The sequence below is a fragment of the Fulmarus glacialis genome, unplaced genomic scaffold (assembly GCF_000690835.1).
Source record: "Fulmarus glacialis isolate BGI_N327 unplaced genomic scaffold, ASM69083v1 scaffold3763, whole genome shotgun sequence".
Taxonomy (NCBI): domain Eukaryota; kingdom Metazoa; phylum Chordata; class Aves; order Procellariiformes; family Procellariidae; genus Fulmarus; species Fulmarus glacialis.
Genome location: NW_009203429.1, coordinates 58,366 through 71,981, shown reverse-complemented (window position 1 = coordinate 71,981; position 13,616 = coordinate 58,366). Strand labels below are relative to the sequence as shown.

At 41.9% G+C, this 13,616-nt stretch overlaps 1 protein-coding gene across 1 annotated transcript in view; it reads left to right on the top strand.

The window, feature by feature from the left end:
- Positions 1-1,787: 1,787 nt before the first annotated feature.
- EPB41L4A (erythrocyte membrane protein band 4.1 like 4A) overlaps positions 1,788-13,616 on the top strand; it is a gene marked incomplete at its 3' end in the record, with an annotated part of 67,150 nt that continues 55,321 nt past the window's right edge. Inside the window, 4 exon segments of the mRNA XM_009574619.1 lie at positions 1,788-1,903; positions 2,677-2,841; positions 4,627-4,690; positions 5,591-5,695. Coding sequence (XP_009572914.1) covers positions 1,788-1,903; positions 2,677-2,841; positions 4,627-4,690; positions 5,591-5,695 — 450 coding nt within the window.

Genomic DNA, 13,616 nt, shown 5'->3' with positions numbered 1-13,616 from the left:
GGGACAGATACACTAATTGCAAAACCAGACAAATAAGATGAACCTTTGGGCATTTTTCTAGAATAGCATTTTCTAACGGGAATGTGTTAGATTGACCATTAGTAAAAATAAAACGAGTCTACAGGCATCTTAATACACAGCACTTAAAAGTCAGTGCCGTAGGTTACATCCAGCAGACAGATCAGGCGCTGTGTCCAGTTCTTGGGAACAGAGATGGGGAGGTCTGTGCATGTGTCCGTAAACTTGTGAGGAGTTCTCAGAAAAAAAACCCTGAAAACAGGTTGGCCTGTCTGCTGTCAGTGAAAGACGGGGAGAGAGGGAGGGGTGGATTAGTGCAGTTTGTAGGGTGCATTTGTATGATGTATACCTAGGGCAGACTGTGGTATTACATTTGCATGTGTTCAATCCTCAGTTTCTCAAAGTGTTTCCTTCTGTTACGTGATTGTGTTGGGGAATGTCTGCACATTTAAAATAACTCTAATGTAAATTCTTCTCTGTTTGGACATGCATTCTGCAAATTAAGGTCAAGCTGTTTTATCTAGGTGAGTATTTGTAAATACTTAGCATCGTTAATTTAAAGATTTTTCTCTGCTGTAACAAACAGTGCGCAAATTGAGGCCTGGCTGGTTGACTGCCTTGGGGAAAAGGGGTGCTTACTCTGTGTCGGTAAAGACCACCAGTTTTAGAGCCTTGTGCCTTGCTGCTATTATAGATGGAAGGTGATAGAAACTGCGGTGGTGTCTGGTCTTTTCTGAGCTCAAAAGAAGAACAGTGAGAGAGTGCTGTTTGGAGACACCTGTTTCTGTTACATACCTACCAGGAATGGGATGAACTGGTGGCTCTGCTCGCCCTCAGCTGCATGACTGTATGCTGCTTTTGTGCATAACTTCCATCTCTCCTTAGTAACCTTTACTTAGGGCAAAATATTGCTGTTTGGTCTCCGAAAACGCTGCGTAAAGTTTACTGTCTGGAGTATGTCTGCCTCAGTATACTGCATCTCTCCGGCTGGTCGACGCAGGTGGGGCGGTCCTGACACACATGTCAAGAGCTGTGCTTGCTCTCTGCCCTTCCCTGCGCACCGGCGGGGAAAGTGCCGGTGCCCGCGCTCCATCGCCAGCACATACAGAGCACCTCGTGTACTGCGTGGGCACGAGCTGCTGCCTAGCGCATAGGTAGCAGATCAAACGTGCTTCCCGCTTGGAGGGCTTGTTAGCAGCACGACCCACGCAGTCCTCTACTTGACAGGGAGATGTGGGGATCTTACACAGGTGTTGCTGAATATCTCAGCGTGATTGTGTGTCATTCCCCATAGCATCCTCCTTGTTTTTCCATACTGTAATATAAACTCCCTTGTTCAGCATTAGAAACCTGCTGCTCTCGTTCTGTATTGTTATCTCTTGCCAGTATATAAGCAGAATAACTAATTCTGCATCAGCTGTGACTTTCCAATAGACTCTAACAATGGTTGTGGTGGAGGGAGGCATCTCAAAAGGCAACGGTTGTGTTCAACCAAAGTTTTAAGCCTTTTTTTTTGAGCAAAGGCTCATGAATTAGTCTGCATCTACCTTAGCATTTATGAGGTTGTAAGAGGTAGTCTGTGGATTGAATTACTTTCAGGAGAAAGATTTCATGATGGGTGCTTGAACTAAAAGAGTCGATGTGTTTTTTATTTTGTTTTTAATAAAAAGAGGCTTCACTACCTACCGCTTTTCTTTCAAGAGAGCGACTAGCATCCTACTGAGGCAGACATTGCTGCACGTCTTGCCTTGTCTTTAAATTCAGTTGACATGGATCGTGGATCTGATTTGGCCTGCACTGCTGTGTACAACACGAAAGAGAAAATTAAAAAATTTCCACCTAGAAAAACCTCACTGGAGCTAAAAAGCAACAAGCAGTGTGGAAGGTAAGAATTCCTGGTGACTAAATATACATATGTTATGTGTTAAAATATAGTACTGTATGTACCATTATTAAAAAAATGATTTCTTTTTGATTAAAAAAAAAACAATTAAATCAGATCTCTCCTGAATGTTCTGGCTGTCATTTTCTTTAGCTAGTAGAAACCTGCCTTTCTGGTTTATGAAGCCACGGTGCTAACATGTAAAGCAAGATGTTATGACTCATTTGAACAATTCTTTGTTCTCTCTTGAAAGCATTGCTGATGATAATATTTTCAAATATTCTTGGGTTTACCCCTAAGAATGCAAGCCTCTAGCAAGTCTGAGCTTAATGCAAGACAGATTATGTAATTTTTGCAATGCCATATGATGTGAATGTAATCCTGTTAACATCTTTGATAGTTTTAGTTTGCATTTTTGCTGAATTTTGCTGTAATTTTATCGGGAAATAAGATGGCCTTTCTGAGTTTTCTGAGAAAGCAAGACTTTCTTCAACTGCAGTAAAAATGTATTTCAGGACTGAGAAGTAGATGAATCCACTTACGGTTTCATCAGCAAAATTGCTTTCTTAATGCCATTTGAAGAGGCAATTTACTTGCGTGGAACCCTGAAATCACGTGGCTTAAAATGAGAACTTTAATTGAAAATGAAGTTGCAGTGGTTTCAGCAAGGGTCAGTGTTTTACCTGAAGAGTGCTCCTCCGTGCTGGGAAAATACGAAGTTGAGGAAGGTGAGGTTAGAGGGGTGTGGGGATACCTGCTGGCTCTCATCCTGGCAGTTCCCTTGCGAAGCACTGCCTGGTGTACATGCAGGCATTGCTGAAGGATGTGAAAGCGATTGGCGAGGAGGGCTACAGAGACTACTGCACACAGTCTGTTTTGGCTGAGGATTACCAAAGTGTAGCGCATCTTGGTGCTCTAGAGGTGGAGCACCCCCAGCCATTGTAAGTTGGATGGTTTTGCTCAGCATTTCCCCACAGCTGGACCTGCAACGATGGAAGTGTTAACTGAGCTGTGTCAAGAGAATAAATAAAGAGGCATTTATGTTTTCTCTCAGCCTAGCAATATGAGTAAAAAACAGTTAAAAAGCTTTTTACGCATTGTTGCTATTTATCTCTGAAAGGAAAGAAGGGCGTCTTTAATGTCAGCCAAACCAGGTGTGAAAAGTGTGTCTTTCTTGGGGATAACACACTAGCTTTAGCCCCCACAGGAGGAAAGCTGTCCCAAAGACTCTTTACGTAGAGCCCATTGCAGCCCTCAGCTGACTGAAGAAGACTTCCAGCCAAGAATCCTAAACTGGTGCAGAGTTCAACTCCTGTAAGACTTAAGCTTCTTTGTTATGTTAGTGTCTTTGATTACTCTCAGGAGTGTGTATTATTATTGTAAGATGCCTGAACGGAAAATTGACAGCTTCATCTTTGCCGCTGGATTACTATTTCTTAATTCTGCTAATAAAACTTACCTGATGCTATGAATAACATTACTGGTCAGACAAAGAGTGGAAAGGTCATTGAAAGCAAGCATGTTTGAGCTTCACGATCACAGAAGCTCAGCATGCCTTCGGCGGACACCACTCCCTGTCCCCTAAGCCAGGGTGCAGGCAGCCCTTTCTGTGCCTTCTGCAAGGGTCTACTAACCACACTTTGGCTAGCTGTGTCAAACCCCTGTGCCTCTGAGCCGCTGGTGGGGGAGCTCCTCCTGTCTACAGTACTCTTTCTAGCGTTTAGTACCCAGTTGGAAGTGTCGCCATCATTTATCTGCGCGTGTCGTTTGGAGTCAGGGCTGCTTGTTTGTTTTGAGCTTTTCCTGTGTCTGTTTCTAGAGACGCCTGTCCAATCCTAGGTTCCCAAGACATTGTTGTACTGTTTAAATGATAATGGAAATGGTTCCAATGGTTCCAATTTGCCTTACGTGACGTATGAATGATGAGATAGCTATGTGCTTTTTAGTGGGACATCTCCCCTGCTTCTTTGAATAGCAACTGACTTAAAGATAAAATGAGGCAGGACAATTGCTGCTTCAGTCGTGAATCCCTGCTGTCTAATAATTCAACCTGTATTTTTAAAGATTTTTTTAAGGTGTGTTTTGTTTTGTTTTGTTTCTGTCTTTTTGCTGTAGTGCTCCTGATAGTCACTCTGTAGCTAAGAGGGGCTGATTCTTGTCTCGGGTTGTTCTTACAACCTAAGTTCAGTTTCTTGTCGAGGAATCTGATGATAAAATCATGGTATTGCTCTGCTTTATCCAAAATGCTAAAATGACATTTAGTGAATTTCAGCTTACCTTAATCATTTTTTCCCCCAAATTGTTTTCTGTTTTGTGGCTGATCATTAAGTCTCACTGTAAATACTGAGGGAATATGTAATTACAGTTGCTTAGTGTAAACAACCTGTATGATGGCTTTAGACTCTTACACATTGAGAAGCTTTCAAGAACATGTCCTGGTTTAAGCAAATATGTAGTAAATCTGGTGAACAGCATGGATACACAATTCCCAGCCTACCAGAGATGTTTACCTTGTCATGGCTTGCTTAGAGCGTGAGTGGCCATCTGAAATTGTTGTATTGGCCCTGCCTGTGTGACGAGGTACAAATCCTGACCAAGCGCACCTGCTGAAAAAAAATGGATGCATATTCATTGTCGTTATGTGATTGATACTCAGCAAAGCTAAATTAGATGATTTTTTAATCAATATTATCTGCCATTTAAATTTTGAAATTATTTGTTCGTAGGCTAAAATGTGAAATAGCAGAAACAATATCCCAGAGCTTCCTCTTCCTCTTTCTCTTCTCTCCGGTGATTTTACTACAGCCTAGCAGTTTATACAATATGAAGCAGTTAACCAAAACGTAATTATGAGTTATGCCCATATTTTCTTGTGGAACTTAGGGCTGTAATAGTCAAAGGCTCTAATTGATTCTGAGTGGGGATCATTCTGTGTAATCAGTCTTCCTAATCTGTTTGTTGTTGGCTGCCAGGTGAACGAACAAATAAGAGGCATTCAGGCAGAAGTGAGCTTTTTATCACGCGTTCTCAACAGTACAATGTTGTTTGCAATATTGTCCCCAGCATTGTTTGCAAATACTGGCGTAGACCCTTAATGAAGTACTATTCAAGAAAACAATGGGACTATTTCAATTCAGGGTGTTGGATTGCTCCCACTTCTACTATCAAAAATATTTTAAAAGAAAACAAATAAAACTTAACCTTCTTTACAAAGAGCAGTAACAGAGCAGCTAATGATGTATAATTTAGATCTTAAGGGCAAAGTTTTGCCTCCTGATCTTCGTTGTCAGAGTTTGAGTGACAGGCCTGTAGGAAGGAAGAGTATGATTTTAGAATTACAGTATGTCACGGGGATTAGAATTTTGATCAGAGAACAGAAGTTTTCTAGAAGAATGCAAGGTTCACCAGTATCGTGCTTATGCAAGTACACTTGGGTGGGGTTTTTTTGTTTGTTTTGTATTTTGTAACTATTGACCTGCCAGCTACCTAATAGTATTTACAGAATGATTGATTAAATATGTATGAGGACAAAATATTTTCTTCTGTACAGCTGAAATTTTTGTTAAAGGTACTGGGAACTGCCTCCCTTTTTTTTTTAGACAAAGCTAACTGAATGCATGAATGCCACTGCACATAGCTGACAAAGGCAGAGCATCTTTGTGAAAAGGCTCTGTAAATTCTTTCCCACAGAAGTCAACGAAAGGGTCGGTTGTCCTGGGCTACGTATTTCGTCACTTAAACCTAGTGGAGATAGATTACTTTGGACTGCGCTACTGTGACCGGAGTCATCAAACGGTGAGTAAAAGACACAGCAGATTGGATTTTCCATGTGTAAAATTTACCCTGTTTGTGCTATTTGCCTGTAGAGCATTACATTGTCATATTTTCACTAACTTTCACTATTTCCTGGCTCAGGTTTCCAGTAATAATTTCTTTGTGTTTGTTTGCATTAAAGTCTTGAGATAGCCGTTAGTATCTTAGATAGGAACAGAATCAAATGCTAAACGTTGTTGAAAACTAAATGAAGAAAGTATAAATAGTACAAATCTATGATATGAAAGCAGGATTAATATTTTTTCCCTTTTAATGCTGTGCTCTGAAGCCAGTGCTTGGTGCACTACGCTGTCCGGCTTCGCTTGGCCCTGTGGCGTCTGGGAAACAACGTCCCTGAGCGGGTCCTGGGCTGCTTCACTTGCACCACTTGCTGAACACCTGTCTCAGAGTGTACCGTATGGTTGGTGTGGTGGCTGCCTGTGCACCAGGAGTCAGGGTGTTGGCAATGACATTTTCAATCCGCCTGAACCATCTCCGTGTCCTTGAGCCCATGCTCTCTTTAGCCTTCTTGACAGGCACTCACCAGATGTCTGAGAGCTTTTTCCACCGGGAGGTTACAGTCCTAAATAGGCAAGAAAATGGAAACCAGGCTGCGGTGTTTAGCCAAAGCAGGGAATGGCTTGGGGCAGTGCTGTGTGGAGTGCCGCCCCCCCAAAATGGCCTGTGCAGGATTACCACAGTGAGAGGTGAGGAGCAGGGGATGCTCAGCAGGTGGGACCAGCGCTGTGTTCGTAGGGTGGTCTTCATATTACCTTAATTTTATAAAGGGAATAATGCCTGGCCTGTGGTTAAATTAGGTCAAGTGGTTATGCTTTTAAAGTCACTGTTCCGTCTTGAGAGTACTGCACAAGACCCTGACCTCATCTAAAAGGTTTCATCTAAAAATAAGTTATTGAATTGGCTAAATATTTGCCAGTTTCTTCTGTTTAGCAGAAGTTGAACATGTAGAGAATGAAGTCAGAACTGCATTAGCAGAAGATTATTGATTGCTGCTGAGAGCTACTGCCCTACTCAGTATATCTTCATTTCTGTGCCACAGTCTAGACATTTATGAATTCAGTTCCTTGATAAGCTTCTAACCAAGCTTCATTCCATGGAGATGAAAGTCAGATTCAAGCAGTGAACTAAAGGTAGACTGTTAAAAGCAGTGTTTTTGATTTCCTGAGGAAATTGAGGTGTGAATGATGAGCAGGTAAGTATTTTTTGCTCTCAAAAGTGTTTCCCTTTTTCCTGTAGAGGCAAATAAAATAGAAATGGCTATTACTGGGAACGTTTCCAGAGGCATACACACTGCGTATTTAATGGTGTGTATGGCATTATGAAAATAACAGAAGATTACAGATCTCTTCTGTGAAAGGCTTAACACGTAAAGGCACATTTTAGGATGCATCCTGCTAACAGACTAGATGATTTGATTGTATGGTACCAGCGCATTTTGTATTACGGTAGCGTGCATGAGCTGTAGGCCATAACCCCATTAACTCAGTCTCTCCAAATACAAATACAACCTTTTTGCCTTTTTTTCTCACATGACGTTCTCGCAGTGTAAATTTAATGTTAGCCTTTGTCTTTATTCTCTGGCCAGCCCAAGGCCAGGAAGGCACCGTGCTTCTGGATTTTCCCACGGAGTTAGGAAGGCGTTCATCCCACTTCCCTCGTTTGCCTGCTCTTGCACCGACACCGGTCACGTCGAGGGGACAGAGTTTGCGCTAGCACTGATGTGGAGCTCCAGCCTCTCCCTGCGTGGAGGGCTAGCGGTCCGTGTTTTGCCTGGCTTCTGCACTGGTGGGCAGGCGTCTCTGCTCCCCTGCCGGCAGCCGTCTCCCCCCGCCGCGGGTTGTCTTTGCAGGGAAATCCCAGGTGTGTGGGAGAGCGGTGCACACATCAGCTCTGTCCTGACACGCAGCTGGGAAGCAGCCAGGAGGAACAACCAGGGACCACAACGGTGGGCCACGTTTCGGGGTGCGCCTGCCCTGCCACGTAGATGCTGCCACAGTGACCGACCGAGTTTGTGCTGCAGGTTTTGCACCTGGGCTGCGCTGTAGCAAAACACTGTGGAAATGCCTGCTCCTGTTGTTTGTCTGTGCATGGGTAATTAAAAGTTGATGCTGTTTTATCTGGGAAGTAAACCTGAGTAAACCTGTGCTACTGCATTTAGTTTTACGCGTTTTATGACAATTGTTGCTAGCTTGCTATTTTTAGTGAAATCTTGTAAGCTCTTAAGAACGGCCAGTATAAAGCTTCCATGCAACAAACAACACCTTGTGCTTTAGCTGTAAACATATATTCAGTGGAGCACTGAATATGGCTAAAACTCTCTGGGCTGTTGTGGGAATTAGTCCTGTAATGGCTGGCAAGAAACCTAGATTTGAATTTTGGATTGGATATGTTTTGGATCGGCCACAGTAGATTTCCTAAGGGAGAGGGAAAAAGGTTATCTTGCTAATTAGTTTTAAAACCATGTTCCTGAGTTAGTCTCAGACAGAGAAACGTGTTTGGAGGTTTGGCTACCTATTAATACATTGCTTGTGATGGGGAATACTTTATTATTTGCTCTGTCAGTTTTTTTGTCACACTATGTATTTAACTGAATGATGAATAAAGCAGGGTGGACAAAACTATGTATTTTAAAGAATGCAACCCAGTCACAAAAGAAACATTTTTTTTATTAAGGGTTTGAAAGAACTTGTTTTGTTATTTTCCCCATTACTTTTGCATGCCTCAGCACTTCCAGGTGGTCTTTTAACTGCTGTGTTGGTGTGCTACCTCTGATGTGGGTGGTATCATAATTATTTTAGTAGTGCCAGTAAGGCTCTAATCAGTGAACAAGGTTTCACTGTTCTATGTAGCATACAAATGCGTAACATTAAAATGGTCTCTTCCTGAACAGCTAACAAACTAATTAGCACATGAGAGAGAATAGCTGGATGCAGCAAACAGATTGACAGAACTCGATGGCACTGGGAAGACCATGAACAGTAGGATAAAGCATAAATTGGATGACACTGTCTCTGGAGTAGTAATTTGGTCATATTACACAAATCTCACTTTATTGACATTCCAGGTTCCCTCAAACTCTCCATGGTAAAAGGACAGTATTAAATTTGCAAAATCAAGCACTGGAAGATTACGAGTTGCCAGAACAGCGTAAGCTGTTGTGCTCTGTGTACAACTAAGCTATCTTGTACTCTGAACGAGACAGGACTCCTAAGGAAAAGCAAGAAGTATCTTGTAATAATAAATTAAAATATAACATTTAATAATTAATTAAAAATCTTGTAATATAAAACTACACCCGAATGAACACATGGGTTGAACTAATGCTGTAGGTTGTCAGTAGTGTTTCCTAACTTTGCTTTGGTTGACAAACTACATGGTGCTTTTTAATGTAGTACATGAGTACCTTTTTTGGTGCAAATGCTTTGAAAGGAAGACCAGTTTTCTTTGAGTGCCACTGAATCTCTCAGTGATCATCATCAGCCCTTCACCGGAGCCTTTTGCATTGCTGCAGAGACTGCTGACACTCGAGTTAGGCTAAGCTGAGACCAGATACAGTCTTTATGCTTGTTAATGTGGATGGTCAGCTGGGTCCTGACTGACAGGGCATTTTTGTCTTCTGCCTCATCTGCCAGAAATGCGGGACATTGTGCCCCGTCTGGTATTTGCAGGCAAAACACGACCACCAGAATCTGTGTTGCAGAAGCTGAAGGTGGCTTAGGAAACTCCATCCTGCCTTTTAGCCTCTCATTGCTTTAGTGTTTGCGGAAAACAGCGGCCCAGTGATGTACCGGTCCTTTAGTGGAGGAGAGGCCAAATGCTGGGTAAGCCAGTGTTGGGAGGCCCATGCAGGTCCCCTGCCCCTCTTGCTTCTGGTTCCCACCGTGCTGCAGCTCCCCCGTGCTCCCCACAGAGTCCCTTTGCTGCTGCCTTTGTGGCATCTCCTGTGTGCCTTAGGATAGTCATGCTAATTACTGCTCTGGCAGGAGGCCAGTATTTTCTTGAGGCACACAAAAGAGAGAATGGAAATGGCAATTTTAACGCATAATATCTCAGGAAGAGGTGAGCAGAATTCGATGAGGGGAAGGGTACTTTTGAAGCCCAAAGGCATTCCCTTGTCAAATCACAAAAGCATGATGAAAAGAGTCATGCTATTAGAGCTTCTCGTACAAAAAAGTTTTTGAAACTCTCTTACTGCAGAAAACTAAATAACCAAAAGCATTTTAAAGGTTTGTTGATAATAAAACCTTTTTTTTTTTACTTCCAGAAACCTGGCTGCACTTTACAATCTCACATTGGTCAGGCTGCCCCCCTCACCACCCCTAACCGAACTCTTATGCTAAACCTGCTTAACCTAAAGCTGCAGGAGGCATGTCTGCATTGTACAGCAGGCTGTGATGCAAAAATCCTTCCCTTCTTATCCGATATAATGCTAATCTGAACTATTATATTCACAATGTACAGCATACTGATACTCTTTTAGGGCTCTAAGGGGAGAAATACAAATACAGAAAGCCGTATCATCATGTTAATCCAGTATCGCAGCCAAGCTCATTTCCCCAGTCCCGGTTAGCTCAAGTGTAGTGCTGTGCAAACGTACGTGTGCTGCTCCAAGATCTGGAGCTAATATGAGATGGGCAGCGCTCTGTCTCTGTACCGTGCACCCACCCCGTAGCGTAGCTGTGTTGTTTCTCCCCTGCTATGAGCACGCTCTGTTTTGAGCATGCAGACCGGAGAGCACAGCAGGCAGAACCTAGTCCATGGCAATATATTGCGCAGCTGCGTAGCCCAGAGGGCACGTAGAGACAGAGGGGAGATGCAGGTCTCAGTTTCTTGTGAAGCTGAACTTCGTACTGTGAGTCGCTGTGCCGCAGTGGTAGGTCAGGTCAGCTGTGGCAAAGCTGAGCACAGAAGCCTGTGCCATGAATTGCATATCCCTGCTGTGCAAACTCATATATCGGAGAGATGCTTCTTGATCCATCCGAGCGTGATTAATACAGTAACTCAGCGTGCTCAGATTGCCAGGTTACTATGCCAAATAGGGTAGGGTAACAGATTGAACAGGCTGTATGTAACTTAACTGTAGAAAGAAGGGCATGATTTTGACAAAAGTTTTGTTTACAATCTAAAGTGTCTGTTCTCTAGAGAATTACTGTCATGTAATGTAGTGTATATTTTGATCTCAGGATCTTAGAAAACAGATGAATTGTATTTAGCTTGTATTTTGGTTTTGTATGGATTTTTGGTTTTGTATGGATTTGGCATTTGCCCACAAGCATGGTATACTAAATTATTTAGAAAGAAAAAGACCTGTTGTGCTTGTTAAAATAGATGGCCAGTGGAAAGAAGATGGAGACTGATAATACTGATTAGAAGCTAGAAATTTTACAAGATTGTTAATGGATTAAAGCAAGCTAGACAAAGCTGATGGTCAGGTGAGTTACAGGCAGTAAGAATAAGCTTTTAGAGTGTAGCAGGATCAAAAGGATACTCACACTGATGATCTAATACTAAATATAATCAATATAACTTCAGATTCTAATAAAGAAAAGACTGAAGTATTAAGTACATATTTGTATATAGGAATTGCCTGATGATTTATAGATTTCTTATATAATAAGGATGTCTTGAGCTTAGCAGATTTAGATTCTTTGCACTGAACACTTGCAGAAAAAACTGACAAAATTATTCTAATTATTAGTGTTGTCTTAGATTGTGAAAAAATCTTGATAATTTCAGATTATAATTGAGGAATACTGGGTTTTCTCTTGAAAGTTGTGGTTTTTCCTGTTGTAAATGTGAACAAAAACTGGCATGTGTGGCATGATGGGTACAGCTTCGTAAGAATCTAATTAAGACAGCCCAGGATTTAGTTTGAAGTCGATAAATTTTTTTTTTTTTCCACCAGCCACTTCATTGATTGATACCACAGCAAACATTTCAACCTAGTTAATATTTTGTTTCGAACAGGTTAATGGAATTTGACCCAGGTTTAACCCTATGCAGATACAAGGAATGAAGATTCCAGATTTGCGGAAAAATGTTTGCAGTCATTTAAAAGGCTAAATATGAAAGACTGCATGACACTTGGATACATACTGCTTACACATCTGGCTCGTATGGGAGCCAGATTTGTAAAAGTACGAAGGACAATAGAGCCCGTCTATTCTTAGATAAGCTGTACTTTAAAACATCTTTTTTTATAAGTTCTACCTAAAAATTAAAAGGGAATTATTTTCTTTAATAACATTGTACATTTATAATCAGTCTTAGTAAATTAAAAATTGTTAAATTAAACTAACACTATATGGTCTTTGTAAATAACAATTAGTAAACTAGTAGCCATCACTTTAGTAATTGGATAGTTGCATTGATTAGGACTATTTAAAAATCATTGGTTTTTTCCCATTTCTTCTGTAAATGTTAAATTCCCCTTTCAGATTCATAAAATTTATCCCCTGCAGTTGGATGGGTATATGCTGGGCCCTCCACCTCTTTGCAGTAGTGGTGAGCTGTTTATAAGTCGGATAACCCTTGCTGTCTGTGCAGGAGAGATACCGGTGGGAAATCACTGAGAAATGGCATGCTGGCTGCCAAACAGATAAAAAGAGTGAGGCTGCGTGTTGGAGCTGCTTTGGCATTCACGAATGCAGGGTTTGTTGTCAGCACCTGCTGTGCAAGTGTATTGGATTAATAAGACACTCTGCCTTTTTGTTCCATTTCTCTTGGCACTTTAACATGTGAGCTCAAAACTGTAACTATACCCAACACTATTTATATGTATATGCAAACATTTAACAGGATCTAATCGCATTATTATGTATGTGTGCATATGTATGCTTAGAGTGCTCTGTTGTCGGGGTTCTTGGTTTTGTAAATGTTCTCATCTTTATTATCTAACGTTGGCTTGAAAAATGCCTTTTCATTATCCATGAAATTCCATTCATCTTTGGCTTGCAAATGAAATGTTGGAAATCTCCCTCTCCTCCCCCCACCCCTTGCATTCTTCAGGAAAATTTTGGCAGCCTTTGAAATAATAAATAGTTACACACAGTGATTTTAAGCGTGGGCTTGTGGCAGTGCCGCAATCCTAAATACTTACTGGAGAGACGAGAAGGCAGGCGAGATTCTTGCATCTTCCCCACCACTCTCTGTCCCAGCAGTAAACCGATCTGAGCCGGAGTGTTTAACTTCACCTAATGCAGCACGCGGCTCTCGAGGCCCGTGGTACCCTCAAAGGAGCGCATTCCCTCGTGCCAGCTGATGCTGGTTTTCACTAGCACGAGTAGCAGCAATCTGTCTGACAGGGATGAGGGCTGCAAGGGCAGTTCCTCCTGCTGGCTCGGTTTGGGGGACGGAAAGGAAATGCTTAGCGATAGGAATAACCAGATCTGTTCCCTCTCCTCTTTTCAGATTCCCTCTGAATCTGAACTTGCAGTTTTCCCTCTTAATTTTGCCCCTCCCCCCGCAACCTTAGAAATTGCCTTCAGAAGAGAAGACCGTACAAGGAATATAGTTTGACTTGCAAGTCAAGTACAGCCCAGTGAGAATTAAGACTTCTAATGCAACTCTGTTTTGATTGTATTGTCTGCAAGTGCCCATACAGTCTTCACTGACCTGGCCCAATTCTGGTTTGTCTCATGGCAGCCAGTGAATCACCTGGATGCAAGAAGCAGTGTAATTCAGGTTGCAGAGACAACCAGAAATCTGTAACTGTTCTGTGCTTGACTTGCAATCTTGAATGATGATCCATCAATATAATTTTTATTTTTTTTTTTTACAAATAATCAATCTACCCATGCATGTAAAGCTAAACTGCAAAGAGGACTGTAAGAAAATATATCTTGAAGCCGATTTCAGTTCACTTCAGGAGAACTTAATGAAG